Source organism: Callithrix jacchus, chromosome 1 (genome assembly GCF_049354715.1).
Source record: "Callithrix jacchus isolate 240 chromosome 1, calJac240_pri, whole genome shotgun sequence".
Lineage (NCBI taxonomy): Eukaryota > Metazoa > Chordata > Mammalia > Primates > Cebidae > Callithrix > Callithrix jacchus.
Window position 1 is genome coordinate 185,317,711 of NC_133502.1, and position 26,627 is coordinate 185,344,337.

Below are 26,627 nucleotides of genomic sequence, written 5' to 3' on the forward strand. Positions count from 1 at the left end.
AAGCAAGGGCCTCGCCGCACCCGGAGAAGGGACCTGCGTGGACCCAATTGGCGCGACCCCCGCGGCGCAAACCCGCACCAGCGCCTGATCTTCCAGCCCAAAGTGGAGAGCGGCTTAAGCACACACGCGGTCTCAGCGCGGACGAATCGGAGCCCGCTGCGGTTCCTGTGGGCTCGCTGGTTGGCTGCCGCCTCGGTCCGTCAGGTGCGGTCGGGGGCGGGGCGGCATCTGGCCAATGGCGCTCGCTATGGCTTCCTATGGTTGGCTCCCTTGTCCGTCTATCAGCGGAGCGGCGGTGTCGGGGGCGGTGGCGGGGCGGGCCTTCGGTTCCGGGCGCGCGGCGACCGTTGGGTGAGGCTAGCGCGGGGTCGGGCGCGGGCGTGGGCGCGGGGTCGGGTGCGGGGTTGGGCGCGGGAGCGGGCGCGGGCACGGCCGCCTCTCAGGAAGACCCAGGGCCGGAGCGGGAGCGGGGAGGCGGGATAGGCAGTCGGACGGGGGCGGGGCCGGCCCGAGGGGATTTCTCTGAACTGCTGGGCCGGAAACCAAGTCCAAGCGGTTCTGGCGCGGGAAAGTTCGCGAACGCGCGCGGCCGTCCTCGGAGCAGCGCGGGGCACGGCCAGGGATCTCGCGCGGGGTCGCGGGTCCCAGCCTCGCCTGAGGCCCGTGGGCGGCCCACCCGGCCCGGTCCCGGGCCCGCCCCTCCCCCGCGCCCTGTCGCCCCGTCCACGCTCAGGTGTGGGCCCCTAAGGTCCCCGAAGCCCCGTGTCCTCACTCGGCTGCGTGCCCGGGCGGGTCGGGGCGCCTCCGACCGCCAAGGCTGCCCGCGTCCCCCAGCCCTGGTCGGGGAAAACCCGTGGGGCTGGGGGCGGAGCCGGCCCTGCTGAGCGGCTTGGGAGCCGCCGGGGTCGGAGCGGAGGGGAGACACGGTCTGAGCCTGGGTGAAAAGTCTCCTTGGCTGCTGGGAGGGCCGGGCGCAGCCAGGAGCCGGTACCGGGATGGGCTGCGGCGGACGGGGCCCGGGCCTGGCAGTAGCAGGGGTGTTTGTGGAAGGTAGAGCCGAGAAAAAGAGGGGGTGGAATGTGCAAGAATTTGGCCCGAGCAGCCGAAGGCTGGCGCTTGCTAGGCCAAGATGAGGGAGTCACTGCACCCATGGGCTCTCGGGAGGCGGCCACGTGCAGCCTGAGGTCAGGGGAACGGTCAGGGCCAGAACTAGGTGTTTGGAATTGTCATTGTGAGGTCCTGAGGGCTAAGGGTCAGTGCGGAAGAGCGCCAAGCCCACACTCAGGGTGTAGGGTCGAGGAGCTCTGTCTGACAGCTCGTGAAGATGGGGCTTGGAGGAGGAGGGAGTCTTGTCCGGGTCAAGTCAAGGGAAGCTCAAACTGAGAACCGACCCTGCTGTGTGGCCACATGATTTTGAAGGGACAGAGTTACTGCACTGTAACTCAGTCTCTTTCTGTTAACTGCCCTAGTTTTTAATAAGAGAAACTAAATGTATTGTGCATGAAAGTAAGATTCAAGAGCTCCTCTTCTGCCACACTTGCGTTTGATACTTTTGTATGAACAATTGTTAGGCGTTTAGTTGTTACCAGGCTTCTATTTGGTATTATGTTCAGCCTGAAAAAGATGGGGTTACATCCAAAATTACAGTTTTATTTGTTTATTTTGAGACAGGGTTTTACTCCTGTTGCCCAGGCTGGAGTGCAGTGGCATGATCTCGGCTCACTGTAATCTCTGCCTCCCAGGTTCAAGCAATTCTCCTGTCTCAGCCTCACAGGAGCTGGGTCTACAGGTGCGTGCCACCACGCCCGGCTAATTTTTGTATTTTTTAAAAAAGATATTTATTTATTTATTAAAGATGGAGTCTCGCCCGTCACTACACCTGGCTAATTTTTTTGTATCTTTAGTACAGACAGGGTTTCATCATGTTGGCCAGGCTGGCCTCGAACTCCTGACCTCGCGATCCACCTGACTGCCTCCCAAAGTGCTAGAATTATAGATGTGAGCCACCTCCCCAGGCCAATTTTTGTATTTTTAGTAGAGACGGGGTTTCAGCTTGTTGGCCAGGATGGTCTCAATCTCTTGACCTCATGACCCACCTGTCTCGGCCTCCTAAAGTGCTGAGATTATAGGTGTGAGCCTCTGCACCTGGCCTCAAGTTTTATTACAAAGTGGGAACAGACTGGGGTACTGTCAGAAGTGTGGTAAAGTTTTGGTGTAGCACTTCTGAGTCTTCGTGGTGGTTTTCGTTAGTTCTTAAAATATATTTATAAATGAGATTCAAATAAAATACTTAAGGAGTCTCTAAGCACAAAGAACCCCAGAGTGCAGTGTGGTCATTAGTGGGACCTCAGGGGCCTTGGACCGGGCTCCCTGCAGTGGCCTGGCTTTCTGGGATTGTTTTCATCTGGAAACAGGAATAATGATCCCTGCCCCTCCCACTGTGTCAGGACAACATGATGGTCATGTGAGGCCATGCCTGTGAGGAGTGTCTGTGGCAGAGGAGAGGGAGGCCTGAGGGTGGGGGTTGGAGGCCACGCTCTAGGTTGGGAACCTGGGCTCACTGCATCCTCCTCCTCCTGGGCTTGAGTGATCCTCCCACCTCAGCCTTCTGAGTAGCTGGGACCACAGGTGCACACCATCACAGCTGGCTAATTTTTTGTATTTTTCTATTTGTTTTGTTTTGTTGTGTGTGTTTTTCGGACGGGCTTACTCTTGTTGCTCAGGCTGGAGTGCACTGGCACAATCTCGGCTCACTGCAACCTCCGCCTCCCAGGTTCTAGCGATTCTTCTGCCTCAGCTTCCCAAGTAGCTCGGATTGCAGGCTTACATCACAATGCCTGGCTAATATTTTATACTTTAGTAGAGACAGGGTCTCACCATGTTGGCCAGCCTGGTCTTGAACTCCTGACCTCAGGTTATCCACCACTGAGCCTCCCAAAGTGCTGGGATTACAGGTGTGAGCCACCTCACCCAGCTGGTAGTGGACCTTTTTCAGGGTTTACAGGTAAACTTTCCTTCCACTTTTTGAGATCTGGGGACATTACATGGAGGTCGGAGACAAGTATTGGAAGGCTGCTGGGCCTTGTCCTGGGTGCAGGTTTCTTAGGCTCACCTCAGGGTTGCCATGGGGCAGGTGTGCCCATCCACAGGGACCAGCACTGGGGGCTCTTCCAAGCAGGGCAAAGGCGTTCAGGGTTCAGTGCATTCAGGAAACAGGAGAGCGGGGGGATCGGGGGCATCCTGAGGATGGGGTGGGGACATGACCAGATGGGGCTAAACCCCGTGGCTGGGTTGCCTTCTCAGTGCTCAGGATGCTCTTAGGGAGCCCTCAGTGAGAGGTGCCCTTATGATGTGGGTGTGAAGGAGGAGCAGAGGGCAGGGTGGAGGCCAGAAAAGGGGCCAGTGCTGGCAGCATGGAGGGCAGAGCCAGTGGGATTGGCCTGTGATTGGACAAGGAATGGCTCAGACAGCATCCTGGATAGCTGGGGCATGGAGGCGCACTCACCTGTAGTCCCAGCCACTTGAGAGACTGGCGGGAGGATCACTTGAGCCCAGGATTTCCAGCCTGTAGTGTGCAGCGATCATGCCTGTGAATGGTTAGTATATTCCAGCTAGGGCAACATAGCGAGCCCCTGTTTGTAAAGAAAAATGAAAGCCTCCCGGATTTGTAGGTGACAAACCCTGGTGAATGGCGGAGCAGTCCTGAGAGCTGGGAAGAGGAAGACCTTTCTGAGGCAGCAACCCGAGCAGAGGTGAGAGGATGAGGGAGGGGCCTCAGCAGTGTTCTGGCCTCTTGGTTCTTTTTGAGACTTGCCAGTCCTGGGCCTTCTGGGAAAGGTCAGCCACTCTCAGGCAAGCAGTCCTGGGACCAGGTGACCCCACAGCTATGTCAGGGCCACGTTGTGGGACTTCGTTTTCTTCACTGCTGTGGCCACAGCCTTTCTGCTGCCGTTCTGGCTGGTGGATGGGTCCGTGCTTCTTCAAGGATGCAAATTACTCAAAGCTTCCAGGACACTCTTTTGGCAACTTGGGCCTTGGAAAGACAGAGCAGGTGTACGGTGTTAGGGCCTGTGGCTGAGCTGACCTGCCTGGAGGCGTCAGCCAGTAGCACAGCAAGGTTCCCGTCTTGGGGCTGGTGTCCGGGCACAGAGCAGTCAGTATCCACTGTCCTTCCTGGAGGAAAAAGGTAGAATGTGTTTGTTTTTTAAATGGTGGAATGGGCTGGGCACAGTGGCTCACATCTGGAATCCCAGCACATTGGGAGGCTGAGGTGGGTGGGTCACATGAGGCCAGGAGTTCAAGACCAGCCTGGCCAACATCGTGAAACCTCATTTAAAATTACAAAAAATTGGCCAGGCATGGTGGCTCAGTACTTTGGGAGGCCAAGGTGGGCAGATCATGAGGTCAAGAGATTGAGACCATCCTGGCCAACATGGTGAAACCCCATCTCTACTAAAAATACAAAAATTAGCTGGGTATGATATCACACACCTGTGTCCCAGCTGCTTGGGAGGCTGAGGCAGGAGAATTACTTGAACCCAGGAGGCAGAGGTTACAGTGAGCAGAGATCGTGCTACTGCACTCCAGCCTGGTGACAGAGTGAGACTCCGTCTCAAAAGAAAAATACATATATATACAAAAAAAATTAGCCAGTCGTGGTGGCTTGCACCTGTAATCCCAGCAGCTCAAGAGGCTGAGGCAGGAGAATTGCTTGAACCCAGGAGGCAGAGGTTGCAGTGAGCCAAGATTGTGCCGCTACACTCCAGCCTGGGCGATAGGGCATGAGACTGTCTCAGAAAAAAAAAAAGTTGGAATGGTTCTGAGAAATCATTCCTTAAGTAAATAAAATGCCACCCCGAGGGTTGCCCTCTGGGGAGAGGACTCTGGAGGCCGCCCTCCACTCTCAGTCCCTGCCTCCCTGGGCTGCCTCCTGGGGATTGCAGCCCACACCATGCACTATTCTTCCTCCCCATTCCCAGGTTGCCCTGCCTGGAGTCCACCTTCTAGGAGTGAGCCCCTGCTGTGTGGCAGCCCTGGAAGCCCCTCCCTGGCTGTCCCTAGTTCCCTGAAATAAGACTGCTTTCCTGCTAGAGAGATGCCCCCAGCCCCACCTTCTTTCACTGGGCTCTCAGGGGCTGGGACTGGGGTCAGAGCATACTTAGAGCTGGCTTGGCCTACAGGCTGCCATTGGAAGGAGCATAGCAGCTGAGCATCAGGCGAGGCATGTTCCATGAGGAACACAGGAAGGCCCTGGAGACCGTTGCCAGGGAGCAGCGGGTTCCAGGTCTTCACGCCCAGCCTGGTTCCCCGTGTGAGGCTGTGGACACGCATGTGTCTGCCTCTCTCATCCGCAGCCCCCTGTTGCTACCTGGGGAGCCTCTAGGGTTGCCGTCCAGTGTGTTTCGAGTCTGTTCTCATGGGCTTCTGGGCTGTGGAAGTTCCCTGTGCTTTGTGGGGCCAGCATGTGTGAACTAACTTCACTTCAACCAGAAGCTTTGAGGTCTTTGGACTCAAGCTTTACCCAAACTGCTTACAGGGCTTGGGGGGACTGAGTGCCTGTCTCACCTTTTTCTCATGAAAATGCTGACAGGAGAAAGTGTGATTTGGAGATTTGTAGTTGGTTGTCCTTGCTCACCCGCCTGCCCTTCTAAAGGACTCTGGCTTTCCCGAGAAGCCTCATGGGTGATGTTGATGCCGAGAGCCGAGAGAGAGTGAGGCCTCGAGGAAACCCTGGGTGTCCTGGGTTACTGCTTGCCCTCCCTATCTGCCCACTCTGCCTGGTGAGTGGGTCTAGACATCCACATTGTTCCCTTCCTCTGTCCTCAGCATCAGCCCAGCCCTGAGCAGGCCCCTCTCAACAGAGCAGGAGCTCGGTGGCAGGGAGAGCGGCCTGCCTGAGGGTGCTCTGTAAGGAGAGTGGAGCCCCATGGAGTCTCCGCCCGGGAGGCTGAAGGAGGAAGAATCCCAGTTAATCCAGGAGGAAGGGTGGGGTGAAGGGGTGGCTGGACGGTGCTCAGAGAGGCAGGGAGAGTGGGCACGGCACAGGGTGGCCTTGGTGCTTAGAGAGGCAGAGGAGAGGGCATGGTGCAGGGTGCTGAGGCCGTCCATGGCCGCCTTGGTGGGGCTTAACGAGTTCCAGTGGACAGCAGGCGCCAGGGCAGGGCTAGTACACAGAGGACTCTGAGGCCATGTGCGTCGTCTGCAGTGGGGAAGCCTGGTAGCGAGAGGTAGCTTGCACCGTCCAGCCCCAGGTGGCTGCACTCCTGCCCCAGGGCTGCTCTGGTGGCATGGCTCTCTCCCAAGTGTCTCTAGGGCCTCTGCCGGCAGGTGGGCATCTGCTGCCGAGTGGGTTTGGTGAGATATGCTTTAGAAGGCGTCCACCACTCTAGAACGTGCTTATTACATGGGGGAACTGAGAGCCTAGTCTTGAGAACCTCTGACGGTTAGTGTTAACAGAAGTACAGCCTGTGCACCTAGCTGGGAATGAGGGGTGAGTGGCTGGAAGCGCGTGTGTCCGTGCCTCTTTGAGCTGTGGGTTGGGTGTGTGGACACCAGCTGTGTGGTCCTCGCCCTCACCGAGCCTTAGTTTCCATACTAGCAGCGGGAGATGGGACTCGAGGGTCTCCAAGGCTTCCCCGAAGCTCTGCGGCTCTGCCTCTCCGTCTCATCCGCAGGTCAGTGGGGACCTAACCCCTCACCCTTGCCTGCTACTGGTCAGTTTGGTGTTCTCAGGAGGACTGTTCTGGAATTGAGGTATAGCATGCTGTGTGTTCTTCCTTAGGGCTCCGTCGTTCGTGGGAGTCACAGCTCTCATGGCTGCCGCTAGCGTGACCCCCCCTGGCTCCCTGGAGTTGCTACAGCCTGGCTTCTCCAAGACCCTCCTGGGGACCAAACTGGAAGCTAAGTACCTGTGCTCTGCCTGCAGAAACGTCCTGCGAAGGCCCTTCCAGGCGCAGTGTGGCCACCGCTACTGCTCCTTCTGCCTGGCCAGCATCCTCAGGTGCGCGGGACCTGCAGGCTGGGAGGAGGCCTTGGTGCTGAGCCACACTGCCCAGCACAGCCGGGTTCGGCTTAGATGTGCTCCAGGTGTCGATACTGCCTGGCTTTCTGAGGTTTAACACAAAGAATGTAAAATTAATAATTTTAAAATAACAATTTGAAATACTGTTTTGGATACATGGGGTTAGATATAATAATCATTACAGTTAATTTTACCTTTTTAGTATTTTTCATGTGAGTAGTAGAAAGTTGAAAACTCCACCTCCTGCTCCCTTTTTGGCTGCTCTAGGCAGGTAAGACAGCTGCCGTCTGAGAGGCATGGCCTCTGCAGGTCAGTGCAGCTGTGCAACACCTGAGCTCCTGCAGCAGGCGCCCTTGGCTTTTTAGGAAGGCCTTGTTCACACACAAGGAATGATTTGGCCTCAGGAGGTCATGCCCTGGGTACTCCTGTCAGGATTGAAATCTTCTCATCTACTTTAAGTCTTTAAAAACATTGTACTGTGAATTCTGGGGGTTAAAAAAATGTACAGTTAACATATGCTTGCTGTTGGTTTCAGTAAAGATGAGAAGGTTTAAAGAAACCATGGTGTGGAGCTAGGTTTTTGACCTGAAGCAAGTGGTGTTCACTTACGTTTTGCATTACATTTCATAGTGGGATTTTCTTTGTTTCCCACTAGCTCTGGGCCTCAGAACTGTGCTGCGTGTGTTCACGAGGGCATATATGAAGAAGGCATTTCTATTTTAGAAAGCAGTTCGGTAAGTAAAATATCTTGAAGCTAAAAATGTTGAACAGAAAACGTCTTGGAATTTCCTTTAACAACGTGGGTGGGGCTGGGCACAGTGGCTCACACCTGTAATCCCAGCACTTTGGGAGGCCCAGGCAGGAGAATCGCTTGAGTCCAGGAGTTTGAGACCAGCCTGGGCAACATAGTGAGACCTTGTTTCTGTAAAAAATTAAAAACTTAGCAGAGACTGGGCATAGTACCTCATACTTGTAATCCCAGCGCTTTCGGGGGCCCAGGTAGGTGGATCACCTGAGGTCAGGAGTTTGAGACCAGCCTGGCCCACATGGTGTAACCCCATTACTACTAAACATATAAAAATTAGCCGGGTGTGGTGGCGTGCACCTGTAGTCCCAGCTACTTGGGAGGCTGAGGCAGGAGGATTGCTTGAACCTGGGAGGTGGAGGTTGCAGTGAGTCAAGATCATGCCACTGTACTCCAGCCTAGACAACAGAGCAAGACTCCATGTCAAACAAGACAAAACAAAAACCCAGACAACAACAGCAACAGAAACAGCTGGGTGTGTTTGGCACATGCCTTTAGTCCCAGCTACTTGGGAGGCTAAGGTGGGAGGATTGGTTGAGCCTGGGGGATGGAGGTTGCAGTGAGCCAAGATCATGCCACTGCACTCCAACCTGGGTTACAAAGTGAGACCCTTTCTCAAAAAAAAAAAAAAAACAACAATGCATTCAGAAGTTGTCCCTTAGCAGATTTGGGAAGTTTAGGGCTTGGAAACTTTGGCATCAAGGTGAGTCAGTCCTCAGGGAGCCATCCTTGCTCCCAGGGTGGCCCAGGAAGGTGGCGCGACACGGAGTTGGTTTGGTTTGGTTTGGTTTGGATGCGTGGCCCTGTGTGCCTCAGTTTCAGAGGGAGGCCGGGTGGAGGTTTAACCTGAGGGCTGTTCCTCTCCCTAGGCCTTCCCAGACAATGCTGCCCGCAGGGAGGTGGAGAGCCTGCCGGCCGTCTGTCCCAGTGATGGGTGTACCTGGAAGGGGACCCTGAAGGAATACGAGGTAAAGTCAGGTGGCTCTTCAGAGCCTGCATGTTGCATGGTGACAGCAGCCCCAGCAGTCGGGTCGAGTCCACCCCGAAGCAGTTATGACCTTGGCCTGTACTTTCCTCATGCTGGGTCTGAAGCCTGTCTGATGTCTGTGGAGGAAAAGACATAGCTGCTCCTTAGAGTTTCTCCATTTAGAAACACATGTAGTGGGCCGGGCGTAGTGGCTCACGCCTGTAATTCCAGCACTTTGGGAGGCCAAGGCAGGCAGATCACGAGGTCAAAAGATCGAGACCATCCTGGCCAACATGGTGAAATCCCGTCTCTACTAAAAAATACAAAAATTAGCTGGGCATGATGGCGCATGCCTGTAGTCCCAGCTACTCAGGAGGCTGAGGCAGGGGAATTGCTTGAATGCGGGAGGCAGAGGTTGCAGTGAGTCGAGATTGCGCCACTGCACTCCAGTCTGGCGACAGAGCGAGACTTTGTCTCAAAAAAAAAAGAAAAGGAAAGAAAGAAAGGCTGGCCGCAGTGGCTCATGCCTTTAATCCCAGCACTTTGGGAGGCTGAGGCGGGTGGATCACGAGGTCAAGAGATCGAGACCATCCTGGTCAACATGGTGAAACCCCGTTTCTACTAAAAATACAAAAGATTAGCTGGGCATGGTAGCGCACGCCTGTGGTCCCAGCTACTCAGGAGGCTGAGGCAGGAGAATTGCCTGAACCCAGGAGGTGGAGGTTGCGGTGAGCCGAGATCGCACCATTGCACTCCAGCCTGGGTAACAAGAACGAAACTCTGTCTCAAAAAAAAAAAAAAGACACGTAGAACAGAACACAGACCTGCACCATGGAGCTGGGGCTGTGTGGCCTCCAGTGAGGTACTAGCCCTCTCTATGCCTCAGGTTTCTTGTCTGTTGATCATGGGTGGCTGTGAGGGTGGGAGGTGCCTGTGTGAGCCCCAGGAAGACCGTGGTTATCAAAGCAGTAGCATTTCCCAGGAATGGCAGGAAGATTGCTGCGCACCGGTGCTGCAGCTGTTGAGTTTGGTGGGAGTTTTTGTTGTGTCTCCTGTGTCCACAAAGGATTTCTTATTTTGAATTGTGTTGACACTGGAGATAGCAGAAATAATAGACACATTTGCCCTGTGGTCACAGAAAGGCTTCCAACCAGTAACATAGGCAGGGGCCCGCACTTCACTTGGAAATGAATGCATTTGTCCCTGTGTGCCAGGTGAGGCGGGCTCACCTTCCTTCATTGGCATATTGGGGGTTTCAGTGTGAGTCTCATGTCAACTTTTCAGCATTGGGAAACTTAACCTATAGTTTCTAGTCCTCTGCAGCTCACCAAGCTATGCAGTCTTCTTTCTCATCGTAATGAGTGCCCTTTAAGAAGTTTCCCTCTGGGATCCTTGCGCAGGATTCCGGGAGTAACACTGTCCACAGAGCCCACAGGTAGAGGCAGCCCAGTGTTCACGGATGAATGGATAAATACGGAAAGTGTTATCTGTGCACTTGGTGGCATAGATTAGAAAGGAAGAAGATTCAGACACATGCTCCCCAGAGATGAACTCTGAGGGCATTGCACTGAGTGGAACAAGCCAGCCACCAAAGGACAAATCCTCTGTGATTCTACTTATGTGACGTCCCGGGAGTGGTCACATCCATAGAGACAGGAAGTAGAATGAAGGGGCAAGGGTCACTGCTCCGTGAGTACTGAGTCGTAATCGGAATCTCGAAGAGAGGAGGCACCTTAATACCATCCAGTTCAGCCCCAGGTTGGTGAGGCTGTGAGGGCTGTTTGCTTGGAACCCTGGCTGTCTGCACTTAGGAGAGCTTCCTGCCCAGGCAGGGGCTGGGGTGTCCTGCTCAGCCAGACCCTGGAGTGTGGACTGTTGGGTTTGGAGTTGGACCTGCATTATTGTGGGTTTCTCCTTTCCCACTCCCTGCCCCACAGGCCTGGCCACGCCTCCCTCGATCTTTTGATGTGCTCTGCTGTGTGGTCTTTGGGCTCCAGGTTTCATTTTTTCAGAACCGCCCAGCTGCATCTGGGGTGGACAAGGGGATGGGCTTTCCTCCCTAGCACAGGGACTGAGTCCTGGACGTGGAGCTGGAGCTCCAGGGCACTGCCCCGGAGTGAGATTCCGACCTCTGTGGGCAGAGATATCAGACTGCCCACGGCCACAAAGTGCGACGCCAGACTTTCTAGGCTCCTGTGCGGGTCTGCTGCATGATCGGCTGCGGTGCATAACGTCGTCCGCCCTGGCCCTGCTCTTCTAGAGACCTGCAGCTTGGTCATCACCCAGTGCTGTCTGCAAGGGGGATGGCTTCCTCGGCAGGTTGCCCAGGGTCAGGGTCTCCCTGGGAGTGTGAGGGCACCAGCTGGGTGCAGGGAATAGGGGTGCTGTGTGCCATGCTACCCTCTGAGAGGACTAAGAGGCACCTGGGGGACAGGTTGGGTCACAGTTCCCAGCCCTGCACTGGTCCCCGAGTCCTTTGGGGTCCCTGCCACCTCCAGGCTCATGGGATGCAACATTGACAATTATGAAGGCGTCCGGCTGAAGGCCAGGAACCATAGCCAGCCCCCGGGCTAAGGCGCCACGCGGCCTGGCAGGCACACAGGGTGGAAAGTCCCTGGCTGCACTGTTTGAGAGCTCTGGAAAGTCCCTGAGAGGAGTCGGGTTTGGTCATGTGGGAGGGGCGGGCACAGCTCTGGAATAGCTTGACTGTGGCCTTTGATTTTATTGATAAAACCTCTCACTGGCTGTAAGTGTCACACACACAGGCGGAAATGAAACCCTCTCTGCAGAGTTGGGAGCCGCCTCTCCTTGCTCTCAGGTTTCTCAGAGTGTGCTGCTAGTCGGGGCGTTATTGTGAACGCAGTGCTGAGACTGAGGCGGCTTTTTTCCTTGGTGGTCCGAATTTTTTTGGAAAAGTGGAAAATTCTGCTTAGCTTTTGAATATGTTTTTCCTTTGCAATGATACCTTTCTAGGAACTAAATGATTTTATTTATTTATTTTGAGATGGGGTCTCGTTCTGTCGTGCAGGCTAGAGTGCAGTGGTGTGATAGCTCACTGCAACCTCTGCCTGCCAGGTTCAGGCGATTCTTCTGCTTCAGCCTGTAAGCACCTGCGACCATGCCTGGCTAATTTTTTGTATATCTGATAGAGACAGAGTTTTACCATGTTTGCCAAGCTGGCCTTGAACTCCTGACCTCAAGTGATCCACCTGCCTGGGCCTCCCAAAGTGCTGGAATTCCTGGCATAAGCCGTCACACCTGGCCATATTGAATGATTTTAAAACTTCAGGTAGAAAATGTTTATGGAGTACCTGCCTAGTGCTAACAGCAGAGCTGAATTCCCCAGTGGGCCCAGAGCTGCTTGTTCTGGCAGCTGGGTGGTGGGGGTGCAGGGAGACTTTCCAGAGAGGACACAGGCCGGCCGAAAGAGCAGTAGAAAGGCCAGGAAAGGCCATATGCTCAGCCTCATGGATGTTCTAATGAAATTCAAAGGTATGATGACTGTATTTGCGATAGACGTGTAGTTTGAATTCTGGTTGAATAAACTTGATTTCCTTGAACCGTGTCCACCGTGGGTGGGGAGAAGACTGATACAAATGGTGGTAGGTGTATCAGCTGTATGTAGCACAGTCCTGGGTCCCATGGGCAAGTTCAGGTATGAGCGCCAAGAGGAAGGTTTTATTTCTCACATGTCGGGCACGCAGCACATGTGAGCAGTGAGCAGGAGGCTGAGAGTGGAGCCCAGCCGCAGCCCCAGGGCCCCAGCCAGCCTCTGCCAGTCTCCTTCAGCCACTCAACTCCACAGCCCCAGCCAGCCTGCGCCGTCTCCTTCAGTCCCAGCTCCACAGCCCCAGCCAGCCTGTGCCAGTCTCCTTCAGCCACTCAACTCCACAGCCCCAGCCAGCCTGCGCCAGTCTACTTCATCCCCAGCTCCACAGCCCCAGCCAGCCTGTGCCAGTCTTCTTCAGCCTCAGCTCACAGCCCCAGCCAGTCTCCTTCAGCCTCAGCTCCACAGCCCCAGCCAGCCTGTGCCAGTCTACTTCAGCCCCAGCTCCACAGCCCCAGCCAGCCTGCGCCAGTCTACTTCAGCCCCAGCTCCACAGCCCCAGCCAGCCTGCGCCAGTCTACTTCAGCCCCAGCTCAACAGCCCCAGCCAGCCTCTGCCAGTCTTCAGCCACTCAACTCCACAGCCCCAGCCAGCCTGTGCCAGTCTCCTTCAGCCACTCAGCTCCACAGCCCCAGCCAGCCTGTGCCAGTCTCCTTCAGCCACTCAACTCCGCAGCCCCAGCCAGTCTGCGCCAGTCTCCTTCAGCCACTCAACTCCACAGCCCCAGCCAGCCTGCGCCAGTCTACTTCAGCCCCAGCTCCACAGCCCCAGCCAGCCTGCGCCAGTCTACTTCAGCCCCAGCTCCACAGCCCCAGCCAGCCTGTGCCAGTCTTCTTCAGCCACTCAACTCCACAGCCCCAGCCAGCCTGTGCCAGTCTACTTCCGCCTCAGCTCCACAGCCCCAGCCAGCCTGTGCCAGTCTCCTTCAGCCACTCAACTCCACAGCCCCAGCCAGCCTGTGCCAGTCTACTTCAGCCCCAGCTCCACAGCCCCAGCCAGCCTGTGCCAATCTCCTTCAGCCTCAGCTCCACAGCCCCAGCCAGCCTATGCCAGTCTACTTCAGCCCCTCAACTCCCCACACGTATTTTTTTCTTTTCTGGCTTATTTCGAAGCAAAGGAAGATGTCATATCATTTTACCTATGAGTATCTGTTATTATTACTTTTATTTCTATTTTTTTGAGATAGAGTCTTGCTCTGTCGCCCAGGCTGGAGTGCAGTGGTGTGATCTTGGCTCCCTCCAGCCTCTGCCTCCCGGGTTTAAGAGATTCTCCTGCTTTAGCCTCCTGAGTAGCTGGGATTACAGGCACCCGCCACCACACCTGCCTAATTTTTAATTTTTTTATTTTTAGTAGAGACAGGGTTTTAGTCTGTTGGCTACTCTGGTCTCAAACTCCTGACCTTGTGATACACCTGCCTTAGCCTCCCAGAGTGCTGGGATTACAGGCGTGAGCCACTGCACCCAGCGAGTTTTTATTTTTTTCAGAGATAGAGTCTTGCTCTGTCGCCCAGGCTGAAGTGTAGTGGTGAGATCATAGAGCTCACTGCAGTCTCGAACTCCTGGGCTCAAGTGATCCTCCCACCTTGACCTCCTAAAGTGCTGGGATTACAGGTGGGAACCCATTGTGCCCAACCATTTGATTATGTTTTAAAGACAGTCTTTTAATTAAGTCTAAGGACATTGACTATTTGTGCTTTAGTTTTTATGTTTCATAAACTGTAATAGTTGCTGAGGCTGCTCTTTAATTCAGCTTGATGGTGGTTCGCTACATGCTGAGTATGGCCTAAGGCTCGGTCCCTGCCCGTCGGTGGGTAGTAGAGGGCACGGCGCTGTTGGGTTCAGGGAGGTTGGTTCCTTTAGCAGGCTCAGCTCAGGCCAGTGCCGCTGAGGTCTTGGAGGGCTGGGCCCATGTGTCCTGGGGCGCCTCTAAGGAGTAGCTGCTGTGTCTCTGTGAAGGTTTGGGAGGAGCATTCCCTGGGGAGATTGAGTGGAAGCCGGTCCAAGTGCCTGTGCTGTCCAGAACAGGGTCTCCTCTCTCGAGGGAAGTAGCTTTGGCCTTTCCTGAGTCACCTTGGGCCCCTGAGCTGCAGCCAACTTTCCACGGAGCTGCTGACCCCCACTCCCCACCCCATGAAGGGCCCTGCAGCCAGGTCCTCTGCTGCCCAGATCCCACTTCGGCCTCTTGGGAACCTTCCTCTCCCGTCCGGTTGTCTTCTACTCTCTGGGCTGTGCCATCCATACACAGAATATGCTCTAGTATCTCCCGTCTCAAAACTGAGTGCTGTGCTCAGTGAGCTAAGCCAGGCACAAGAAGGTCATCATTGCATGATCAAATTCAGAACCGGTGGATGGTTCTGGAGGCTGGAGGAGGGGAATGGGGAGTTAGGGTTTAACAGGAACAGGGTTTCAGGTTTCTGCAATGGAAAGAGTTATGGAGGTAGATGGTGATGATGTTTACATAACATTTAAAATGTACTTAATACCACAGAACTGTGCATTTAGAAGTGGTGCTGATAAATTTTATGTTTGTCGTGATTAAAGAAACTTGGCAGATCTTAAACTCCATGTTCCTTTGCCTACTCTTCCCTCTCTCTGTTCCCAGCCATGGCAGATTTCTCCCAAAAGACTTGTTTAACTCTGGTCGGGCATGGTGGCTCACACCTGTAATCCCAGTACTTCAGGAGGCTGAGGTGGGCAGATTTCTGGAGCTCAGTAGTTCCAGACCAGCCTGGGCAAGGTTGCTCTACCAAAAATATAAATAAACTTTAGCTGGGTGTGATGGTGTGTGCCTGTATTCCCAGCTACTTGGAAGCTCAGGTCAAGGCTGCAGTGAGCTATGTTCTTGCCACTGCACTCCAGCCTGGGTGACTGTATTAGAACATTTTAATACCGCTGTGAAGAAGTACCCAAGACTGGGTAGTTTATAAAGAAAAAGATGTTTTGTGAACTCACAACTCCACATGGCTGCGGAGGCCACACAATCACGGCGGAAGGTGAAGGAGGAGCAAAGTCATGTCTTACATGGCGGCAGGCAAGAGAGAGCGTGTGCAGGGAACTGCCCTTCATCAGCCCGTTAGATCCCGTGAGACTCACTATCACGAGACCAGCACAGGAAAGACTCACCCCCATGATTTGGTTTCCTCCCACCAGGTCCCTCCCATGATACGTGGGGATTATGGGAGATGAGATTTGGGTGGGAACACAGCCAAACCATATTGGTGACAATGTGAGACCCTTTCTCAAAAAAACAAAAGCCTTGTTCTGTTCTGTTTCTGTATTTCACTGCCCCCATATGGAGGCAGGCTGGCCCTCGTGTGGCTTGGGCCAGAGGCCCGGGGGTCCCTGACTTTTCTGTGTCCCTTTTAAGCTGCACACTCAGTCTGTCAGCAGATACACGTGGCTCAGACACATCGCAAACCCAGCCCTCTCTCCCCTTCCACTAGCACCTTTGTGGTACCTGCCACCTGTTTTTCCTTCTGTGACTATGGCAGCTTCCCGACCTTAAAGTCTGAGAAGCGCAGCAGCCAGGCAGGCATCGAAGGGTTCAGCCATGTCCCTCCCCTCACAGCTGGGCAGAGCCCTCCAGGTGGTCTGTGAAGCCCTGCCTGGGGCAGCAGCAGGACAGAGAGGCTGGGTTCTCCATCCCAGATTCTAGATTCTTCCTGACCTAGGTGTGGTGAGGAGCTGGCACCACCTCCTTTCCCTCTGTGTCCTTTTCCTTGGCCATCCTGGCTGTCTGGACGTCTGCAGTCCTCTGCCTCGCCTGATCTTCAGCCTGCAGCACCGGGTCCTGCCTCCCTAGCCCACTTCTGGTGGGACCTTCCCTGGCCCTGCCTCAACTGCCTGTCTTCCCAGTGTTCCTGCACCCGTGGTCACTCTACCAGGTTGTCAGCTCCAGGAGGGCAGGGCCTCTGCCTAGCTCATGGGTGGCTCAGTGTGTGGAAACTCATGGGCTCCCAAGTGACCTTGCTGCATCTCACTGGCCTCTCGCCTGCCTTCCTCACAGCTTAGATGCTTTCCAATGCATGTGCTGTGCAGCTAGAACCAGCCTGCCCCAGGCCCTGGTCCTCGTACCCTGGCCTGCTGGCTTGTGCCTCAGGCCTCTGCTGGACTCCTGGTGCTGGAGGCAGAGACCAGCTGCCCTCATGCTGTCTCCCCTGCATGTTCCCTGCCTCTTCACACCTCCCACCTACCATGAGGATGGGGTGGGACTGGCAGGATCCCAGCTGGCACGGACCGGGTTATGTTGGTCATCAGAGCAAGAGCGTGGCCTGTGTTCTCAGTTGGGAGCTTCTGTGTTTGTGGCAGGAACCTGCTGGCGCAGAGCAGGCACTGTGCACTTGGCTGTTTTAGGGGACGGGGGGGAGCCTGGTGGTGGCAAGGCACCCAGCAGAGACCCCCATGGTAGAGCATCCCCTCAGCTCTGGGGGGCAGAGAGTGGAGACAAGGACACCGATTTCTTCCTTTTTGCCTCGAACTGTGTGAGCCCTGAGACAGGCAGGGAGATGGCTCTGGGATCAGCATGCAGACGCCCAGCCATCACTACACCGCCTGGCGTCCTTGGGTGAAGCTATGGCCGCCCATGTGAGTTCTACCGACGCTTTCTTCTTTTGTTACCAGAGCTGCCACGAAGGCCGCTGCCCGCTCATGCTGACCGAATGCCCCGCGTGCAAAGGCCTGGTCCGCCTCGGTGACAAGGAGCGCCACCTGGAGCATGAGTGTCCGGAGAGAAGCCTGAGCTGCCGGCACTGCCGGGCACCCTGCTGCGGGGCAGACGTGAAGGTGTGTGGGGCTGGAGCAGCCTGTGGGGCGGCAGCCGTGCGGGGCTGAGTTGGGGAGCTGCATGCTGGCCACGGGCTGCGTTGGCTCCTTTGCATTCGTTCCACCCTCAGCTCTTTTCCTGAAGCCATGGCGGTGGATGTTTCTTGACAGAATTGGGAATGGGTGTCAAGTTAATGCCAAGGTCTTTAAAAAGCATTTTTTTAGGCCAGGCATGGTGGCTCACACCTGTAATCTCAGTGCTTTGGGAGGCTGAGGCGGGCAGATCGTGAGATGATGAGTTTGAGACTAGCCTGGCCAACATGGTGAAACCCCATCTTTACTAAAAATATAAAAATCTAGCCAGACGTGGTGGCAGGCACCTCTAATCCTAGCTACTGGGGAGGCTGAGGCAGAAGAATCGCTTGAACCTGGGAGGCCGAGGTTGGCCTGAGCTGAGTTTGAGCCACTGCACTCCAACCTGGGCAACACAGTGAGACTCCATCTCAAAAAAAAAAAATTTTATGTTTAAAGGCATTTTTGCCGGGCATGGTGGCTCATGCCTGTAATCCCAGCACTTTGGGAGGCCGAGGCGGACGGATCATGAGGTCAAGTGATTGAGACCATCTTGGCCAACATGGTGAAACCCTGTCTCTACTAAAAATACAAGAATTAGGTGGGTGTAGTGGCCTGCAACCAGCTACTAGGGAGGCTGAGGCAGGAGAATTGCCTGAACCCAGGAGGCAGAGGTTGCAATGAGTCGAGATCACACCACTGCACTTCAGTCTGGCATCTGGCCATAGAGCAAGACTCTCAAAAAAAAAAAAAGGAAAACACAGCATTTTTGTGTTAGCAAAGTCTAAACGCATCAGGTAGAGAGCCCAGAGGTGGGTGTGCGGCCCTCCTTGCCCGGCCTGGGCGTCACTCCCCAGACAGTTGCTCAAGCCTGACTTGGTGTTTCCCGAAGAGTTGGTGAGCGCACGCTTCTGCAGTGCACAGAGCTGGGGTTGCAGCGCCACGTCTGAGATAGTTGTGATGCTCACACAGCCTTCACGCTGAGTCTGCGTCCCTGTTGTCTGTCTTTGCCTTGGCTTATTTGAATTACGGTCCACACAGTGTTCTTGACTTTGGTTGAGATGTCTCTGGGTCTCTCTCAGCCTCTGGCGGGCCCCTGTGGCATCTTTTTTCCTGGGCTGTTGTCCTTCAGGAACTCCACTTCCTGGACCTGTCCCCAGGCACCAGGTCCTTCTTTGTCACCCCTTCCCTGTAGACTGTGAGGGGGCCAGGCCCCCCGCAGTAGCATGTCAGGGTCTGTCTTGGAGACATCCTGCACGTGGCCAGCCTGGTCCATCCACCAGGCCCTTCCACCGGGCTCCCCATTTTCATGTGGGCTGTTGTTGTACGTGGTGAGTCTCCTCTGATGGCTTGGGCCTCCCTCACATTTCCCTGGAGCTGCAGAACAAGCAGTGTTAAGCTCTCTGAGGCTCCTGGGCAGTGCTGGCAGGATCCTACCTGGGCAGAGCGCCATCCTGAGAGGCTCAAGGGTGACCACATGCTCCTGCAGCCTGGCCTGTTGGCGCTGCCCGGCCGGTGCCTGGTACTGACGTCCACCCTCATGCCCCTGACTGCTTCTTTTGAAGGCGCACCATGAAGTTTGCCCCAAGTTCCCCTTGACCTGTGATGGCTGCGGCAAGAAGAAGATCCCCCGGGAGAAGGTGAGTGTCCCTCACACCCTCTGAGGACCATGGGTCGTGGCCCATATGTTGGCAGTGAGGGTCCCGTAGGGTGAGGTTGGGGCAGGTGATGACCTTAGTGCCCGTGGGAGCAGTGTGCAAAGCTTCCGTAGTGTCTGCTTTTGGGTGCATTTAGGGCTGCGGCCGCTCTCCTGGTGGGTTGGTGGCCAGGTGGCTGGGTCCCAAGCCCTCTTCATCCTCCAGTGTACACAGCTGCTGACTTTTGGGCAAGTCACTTCCCAGTTATCCTGAACTGAACGTTCTCATTGACCTCCATGTGCTGCTTTGAGAAATGTTGGTATTGACTTTGAAGCTGAGTGTTTGCAGCAGGCGGTCGGGGTGCAGACAGGTGCCCTAGACTGGTCTGTGGCCACAGCCGGGAGATGCTGGTGCCTTGGCCGGCAGACCTCCATCCCTGATGCCCTCACTTCTGGCAGGAAAACAGCTTCTCGCCCAGTTGAGCGTTGACTGCTGCAGATGACACCTTTAGGAAGGGAAGCTGGGAGATACAGGTGGAGACGTTTTCCCAAACTGCCTCCCTTGCTGGAGGTGAGGGTAGCTAGTCCAGAGGCTGGAGTTCCAGAAGGGGGTGTGGCGCCTGTTCAGTGTGTCAGAGGTCAGAGGTCAGATGCGGAGGCCTTGTGGGTGGTGTCCCCATCTGGGCAGCCACAGGAGGGTCAGGTGGCTGGGCCTGCCTGCAAGCTCAGCCCCACAGCTATGTGCCTGTCTTTCTGGTTTGCTTCCGTTTAAATACAGGTCACAGTATGAGTCCTGAAATTCGCAGGGCCGGGGACTGGGTTCTGTCTCCCCACCTGTTCCCACCTGTCTGTGTGAAGTGTCCCGCCCTGGGAACTCGGCCAAGTGCTTCCTGAAAGCGTCCTTGCGTCCCTTCCCCTCACTGGAGCCTGAAGTTCACACTAGAAGCCTGCTGGGTTTGTCTCCTCGGGAGGCCGTGGCTGCTGCGATGCCCTTTCGGGCTAGGACGCCTGCCTGGGGCTAGTGTCTACGAGGCTTTGTCCCCTGCTGGTGGGGCCTGGAGGTGGCCCTAAGAGGTGCCCTCTGCCCATGCCTGGGTCTTGGCTGTCCTGAGGGGTGGCACTGAGGAGTCAGGAGGTGATTCTTTCTTTCCTTGAGACTGTTTCCAGAGTGAAAGACGAAAGATGGGCTCCCAAGCAGCGGTGTCTGGTGGGCTCTGTCCTCACCCCAGAACTGTTTAAACATGTGGCTTTGTGTGAGCATGGTGCATCTTCGCCCATCCCATCTGTGTTTCGATATTCACAGGGCCTCATCTTCAAACGGAGGGACCTTTCAGGCTCTCCTGGAATGAGTCTCTTGGGCCCCGCCTGCCACCTCAAGGCAGTCCTGTCCAGACCTGGAGCTCTAGCCCTTAGGAGCAGGGCGACATTAGGGGCTGTGTCTCCGTGCAGGCTTTCCTGTGGCTGTCTTGGCCCCCAGGCCCACTCCAAAGGAAAGAGCTGAGAACTCACTCAGATGTTTCCAGTGTGTGGCGTGGGAGGGATTTCCTCTTTTCTTTTTTTAATGTTGAAAATCTTGGTTCCTAGCACTGGTAACATTTGCTTTATGTTATATAGAGAGTAGACTTAAAAGTAGCAGCTGGGCGCAGTGGCTCACGCCTCTAATCCCAGCACTTTGGGATGCTGGGGCAGGAGGATCACTTGAGGCCAGTTTGAGACCTGCCTGGCCAACATGGTGAAATCCCATCTCTGAAAATACAAAAATTAGCTGTGCACGGTGGTGCACACCTATTGTTCCAGCTACTTGGGAGGCTGAGGTGGGAAAACTGCTTGAACCTGGGAGGCAGAGGTTGCAATGAGCTGAGATTGCACCACTGTACTCCAGCCTGGGTGACAGAGTGAGACCCTATCTAAAAAAAAAATCAAGGCTGGGTATGGTGGCTCACACCTGTAATACCAGCATTTTGGGAGGCCAAGGCAGGTGGATCACCTGAGGTCAGGGGTTCAAAACCAGCCTGGCCAAAATGGCAGAACCCCATCTCTGCTAAAAATACAAAAATTGCCAGACGTGGTAGTGCAGGTAGGCCTGTAATCCCAGCTACTCGGAAGGCTGAGACAGGAGAATTGCTCAAACCTGGGAGGCAGAGATTACAGTGAGCCAAGGTCGCACCAGTGCACTCCAGCCTGGGCGATGGAGCAAGACTCCATCCCCAAAAAAACGACAAAACAAAGCAGGAACATGGCTTCTGATGATGAGACCACCTATTTATTTGAAGCTCTTTTTGTTCTTGGAGGTACATCTTACTGAGACATAAGAGTCCAAATACCGTGTTCTGAGGTCTGTTGGAATAAATTTTTTCTTTGAGTTTATGTCAAATGTGGTAGACAGTTCATTTGCTTCTGGTCTTTTAAAATGTGAGGTTCTTTTAAAGATTTGCTTTGGTTCTTTGATGACGTAAGCTGCTGGCCTGCTGTCCATCAGAGTCAGAGCTGCACCGAGTGCCGGAACTGCCACCCTCCAGGCCCCATCTTGTCCTCCCAGCTCCTCCTCTCCATCTTCGCTGGTTTTGCTGGAGCCTTTCAGTGACCATGCTCCCAGGGCTTGGTCAGGCTCCTCAGTGCTGCCTGGGACACGTGCAGGGCTGAGCCAGGCGTGGGGCTGCGTGTGTTAGGAGCTGGTCCTTTGGAGGCTGGCCGGTAGGGCTCGCTGGATGGGAGAAGTGAGCCTGCACCTCATGGCTGAACAGCCCAGAAGCCTCAGCGGTCACGGACACCTCATGTTAGAGAAGGTGTTTGCCCCTTCATGATGGTGCTGGTAGGAACCATGGGCCGGCAGTGTTTAGCATTTCCTGGGGGCACTGGGGATTATCCTCCCGACTCACAGGAACCCTAGGGCATCCTTTATCAGAGGAGGACATTGAGGCTTACAGAGGCCAGGTGCCCAGCGGCTTCTGCCTCCACAGACCGCCCCATGTGGGCAGCATGGGGGCTCGTCTTCTCGTTTTCCAGCAGCGCCTCCCCACACCTGCCCTCCCTAGGCGCTGCACCCCCATTCCCAGCATGCTATGCACACGCCAGGTTCCTGGCCTCTTCAGCTTCCTGTGATGGAAATTTCTGGGCCTGGACAGAGGAGAGAGATCGCGTTAGAACTTGGGGCCCTGCTGCAGCTTGAGATGGGGGTTCCCAGTGCCAGTTCTGTTTCATTCCTGCCCCCTCTTCATCCCACAGCCCAGCGTTTCATCTGAAAATACTTCAGCGGCAGCAGAGGGATCCTTGCTTTATTTTAAGAGAAAGTACATTATGGGTTCTCACTGGTGTTTCCATTTCAGATTCTCACCCAGCTTCCCTGTCGCTGTCTCTTCTTTCTGCGGAAAGTCAGAACTCTGTCTGACGCTGCTGTACATAGAATAGTGTCAGTGTTAGCATGCACTGTGTGGTCCTGGTGAATTATGTGACAACCAAGTTCTCTTTCTAGTTCTCTTTGCTTTCAGAGGCTGTATTGAGTTGTGGTGCTGTAAGTCATCCGAAGCAGCCTCTCTGGGCAGGCGGCGTTCCCAGTACACTACACAGGGACATTTGTTCTGCTTTACTTTTGAGTTTCAAAAATTGTTCTTAAAAAAATAAATAAAAAGAGCAGGTGCGGTAGCTCACACCTATAATCCCAGCACTTTGGGAGGCCAAGGTGATTGGATCACCTGAGGTCAGGAGTTTGAGACCAGCCTGGCCACCATGGCAAACCCCGTCTCTACTAAAAATATGAGAATTAGCCAGGCGTGGTGGTGCATGCCTGTAATCCCAGCTACTTGGGAGGCTGAGACAGTGAGAATCGCTTGAACCTGGGAGGCAGAGGTTGCAGTGAGCTGAGATCGTGCCACTGCACTCCAGCCTGGGCAACAGAGTGAGACTCTGTGTCAAAAAACAAAAAAAAGTTTTGTGGTTTTGTAAAGTGTTCACACGGCACCAAAGCAAATGCTACAAATGTGCATTCTGAGATGTCAGAGGGAAATGTGTCGGGCCTCCTGTGAGCCATGCTGCATAGCAGTTCAGAAACTCACATTCCCATAAGCATTGTGGGAACACAGTCTCCCCAGACTTGCCAGCAGAGTGTGCTGTGACATTTGCCAGGGTGATGTGTGAGAAACTTATGAGGCCTCTGTATCTGGGTCCACAGCCAGGGAGTCAGCCAGCCATAGATTGGAAATGCTCAGGGAGAAATGCATCTGTACCAACATGTGCAGATGTTTTTTCATTTTCACATGCACTCACATCATATTGGTGTCATGAGCAGCCTAGAGCTGCTATAAAGTATAAGGGAGGGTGTGCTTAGGTTCTGTGCAAATACTCTGCCCTTTTACATCAGGGACTCCAGCATCCTCAGGAGTCTTGGGACCAACCTCCTGTGGATGGCAAGGGACAGCAGAATCGCGGGCGGTTCTGACGGGCGTTCTCAAGCTGTGATGTGACCGAGCTCCTCTGCACTTCTCTTTCTGGGAGAGATCATCCGTTGATGACTCCTGCCCCGCTTAATGATGTTTTTGTTTCTTTGTTTTGTGGGGAACTGTGCAAGGTTCTTATGTTGTGGTTTCTGGAAGCTGATTCATAGTTAGGGCCATTTCCCTGCTCCTGAGCATGTGGGAAACCCTGTGCTGCTTCTGGTGTTTGTAGGTTTGATTTTCTCACACACAGAGCTGTGACACACCTGCTGTGTCACCTGGGAAATGGAGGAGGGACTTGTGTTTGATGTTTTTCCCTGGGCTGTTCCCTCCTCCTTAGACCCGTGTCAGTTACCACAGTGTTGGGCTATTTCTTTCCTGCTTTGCTGCTGCCCTGTCGCACATGAATGTCTTTGTGCACTTGGTCCCTTTCTGGATTTTGCGTTTTGCTTCGTGATGTGTGTGTGTCATCCTGTACCACCACACCAGGTGAGCAGTGGCCATTTGACTCTGTCTGGGTTTTGACCAGGCCCTGGGGCCTCAGCACTGCCTGTCCTGTGGACTGTGATAGAGGACAGGTGCGCCATGCAACACACAGGCAGGGGTCTCCACACGTGCCCCAAAACGCTAACCCATCTCAGTCACCGGCACAGTGTCTGCGTTTGCACGTGCGTGTGCACGGGTGTGTGCATGCGTGTGGCTTTGGAAATGGGTTGTTGGGTTTCATTCATCATGAGAGTGAAAAGGCCGACAGGGTGAGTCATGTAACCCTCTGTGTACATAGCTGTCATCTGTCCGGAGGTGCTGAAATGGGTTAGAACGGAGAAAGATGGCACTGACGTCCTCTCCTTATAGTTTCAGGACCATATCAAGACGTGTGGCAAGTGTCGAGTCCCTTGCAGATTCCATGCCCTCGGCTGCCTCGAGACGGTAAGTCTGGGGGTCTGAGGCTGAGGCCACCCCACGTCCTGGGTGTGGTCTTCACTGCCTCCAGCCCCGAGATTCCTGGTTTCCTTCCCACTGCTCCTCAGCCTCTGCTGCAGTGCCACCTCCTGCCGTCCTTGCGTGAAGACCGGGACGCCGTGACGGCATTTGCAGTGGAGTCCGTTGCTGACTCGATTCTATGTAACCTTAGGTATTGCAGTTTTCCCTGATAACGGTGACAGGACCATTGCTGCCTCCGTTTTCTTTGTCTGCGTTGGACAGTCTCCTCCTCTCGGTGTTCTTGTCTGTTTCCCGCTCAGACCTGGCATCTGCCATCTCCAGGAAGCTGGGGCTTCCCATACGAGAGGGTTGTTTAGAGACCTCCCGTGCCTCAGTGGTGCTCACTGTTGCCGCCACCATGGTCCTTGTTTCTGGGCCTCTTGGTATTGAGATGAGAGAGAACACAGCACGAGTCTGTGGCAGCATTTCCCATTTGCACAAAGGGTCTCCTCATGATGGCACACGGCCCCAGGCTCAGCCAGGCCCTGCCTTCTCCACGCCGTGCATGGCTCTCATCCAGCTGTTTGTGTCTGTTGAGTGCCTTCTGCTCTCTGGGTGGTTATGCCTCTAGCGGGCACACGTGCAGGTCCGTTTGTGTCTTTTACTGTAATTATTCTAGAGTGCCTTTTTTATCTTTTTTTTGAGGCTGAGTCTTGCTGTCACCCAGGCTGGAGTGCAGTGGCGTGATCTCAGCTCACTGCAACCTCGCAACCTCCCCCCCCCGGGTTCCAGCGATTCTTGTGCCTCAGCTTCCCGAGTAGGTGATGAAAGGCTGGGACTACAGATGCCCGTCACCACACCCGGCTAAGTTTCGTATTTTTAGTAGAGATGAGGTTTCACTGTGTTGGCCAGGCAGATCTCGAACTGACCTCAAGTGGTCCTCCAGCCTCAGCCTCCTAAAGCGCTGAGATTATAGGCATGACCGAGCCTGGCCTCATTTTTATATTTTGTTGTGAAAATTTGAAAATAATTTAGTTGCAAAGTTAGGCCTATAAAATGAGATATGTTTAAGGAGACCTAGCTTCCACCCTGTGTTTTCACCTTCCCTCTGTGGGTAGCTTTTTATTTTATTTTTATTTTTAATTTTATTATTATTTATTTCTATTTTTTTTTCATGATTAAGGTGTTCTAATATTATTATTGTTTTTTATTAAGACAGTGTTTCACCATGCTGGCCAGGATGGTCTCGATCTCCTGACCTCATGATCCATTTGCTTCAGCTTCCCAAAGTGCTGGGATTACAGGCGTGAGCCACTGCACCTGGCCAAATTATTTTATTTTTTAATTTTTTTGAGATGGAGTCTCGCTCTCTCACCTAGGCTGGAGTGCAGTGGCGCCATCTCGCCTCCCTGCAACCTCTGCCTCCCAGGTTCAAGCAATTCTCCTGCCTCAGCCTGCGAAGTAGCTGGGACTACAGGTGCATGCCACCATGCCCAGCTAATTTTTGTAGTTTTAGGAGAGATGGGGTTTCACCATGCTGGCCAGGCTGGTCTCGAACTCCTGACCTTGTGATCTACCCGCCTCGGCCTCCCAAAGTGCTAGGATTACAGAGGTGAGCCACCATGCCCAGCCTTATTTTATTTTATTTTTGAGACGGAGTCTTGCTCTGTTACCCAGGCTGAGTGCAGTGGCACAATCTTGGCTCACTGCAACCTCTACCTCCCAGATTCATGGGATTCTCCTGCCTCAGCCTCCCAAGTAGCTGGGATTACAGGCACATACCACCAGGCCTGGCTAATTTTTGTATTTTTAGTAGAGATGGGGTTTCACGCTGTTGCCCAGGCTGGTTTCAAACTCCTGACCTTAGGTGATCCACCCACTTCAGCCTCCCAAAGTGCTGCGATTATGGTGCCCATCCTATTTTTGCTATTTATTTATTAAACAGAGTCTTGCTCTGTCGCCCAGGCTGGAGTGCAGTGGCACCATCTTGGCTCACTGCCACCTCCCCCTCCTGGGTTCAAGCCAGTCTCATGCTTCAGCCTCCTGAGTAGCTGGGATTACAGGCACCTGCCACCACGCCCAGCTAATTTTGTATTTTCAGTAGAGACAGGGCTTCACCATGTTGACCAGGCTTGTCTGGAACTTGTGGGTGGCTTTTTAAAAAGCAGTGTATTCTTTTTCTCTCTCTTTTTTTTTTTTTTATTCGAAACAGGGTTTCGCTGTGTCAGCCAGGCAGGAGTGCAGTGATACGACCAGCTCACTGCAGCCTCAACCTCCTGGGTTCAAGCGATCCTCCCACCTCAGCCTCCTGAGTAGGTGGAACCATTGGCACACACCACCATGCCTGGCTAATATTTTTAAATGTTTTGTAGACATGGGGCCACATTGGCCCAGCTACTCTCCAA

The 26,627-nt window shown here is 54.3% G+C and overlaps 1 protein-coding gene across 12 annotated transcripts in view; it reads left to right on the forward strand.

The window, feature by feature from the left end:
- Positions 1-223: 223 nt before the first annotated feature.
- Positions 224-26,627, forward strand: part of TRAF2 (TNF receptor associated factor 2) — a 31,882-nt gene continuing 5,478 nt past the window's right edge. Inside the window, exons 1-9 of one of the 12 annotated variants that reach the window (XM_035263664.3) lie at positions 326-351; positions 3,672-3,752; positions 6,599-6,674; positions 6,782-7,000; positions 7,677-7,755; positions 8,696-8,794; positions 17,020-17,181; positions 18,798-18,872; positions 24,154-24,228. In XM_035263664.3, the coding sequence (XP_035119555.1) occupies positions 6,813-7,000; positions 7,677-7,755; positions 8,696-8,794; positions 17,020-17,181; positions 18,798-18,872; positions 24,154-24,228 (678 nt within the window). In that variant the 5' untranslated portion in view covers positions 326-351; positions 3,672-3,752; positions 6,599-6,674; positions 6,782-6,812. Of the gene's footprint in view, positions 352-873; positions 3,597-3,670; positions 3,753-6,598; positions 6,675-6,759; positions 7,001-7,676; positions 7,756-8,695; positions 8,795-17,019; positions 17,182-18,797; positions 18,873-24,153; positions 24,229-26,627 lie in introns of those variants that run through there. The other 11 variants (XM_078332409.1, XM_035263654.3, XM_078332419.1 and 8 more) reach the window with 11 other exon arrangements.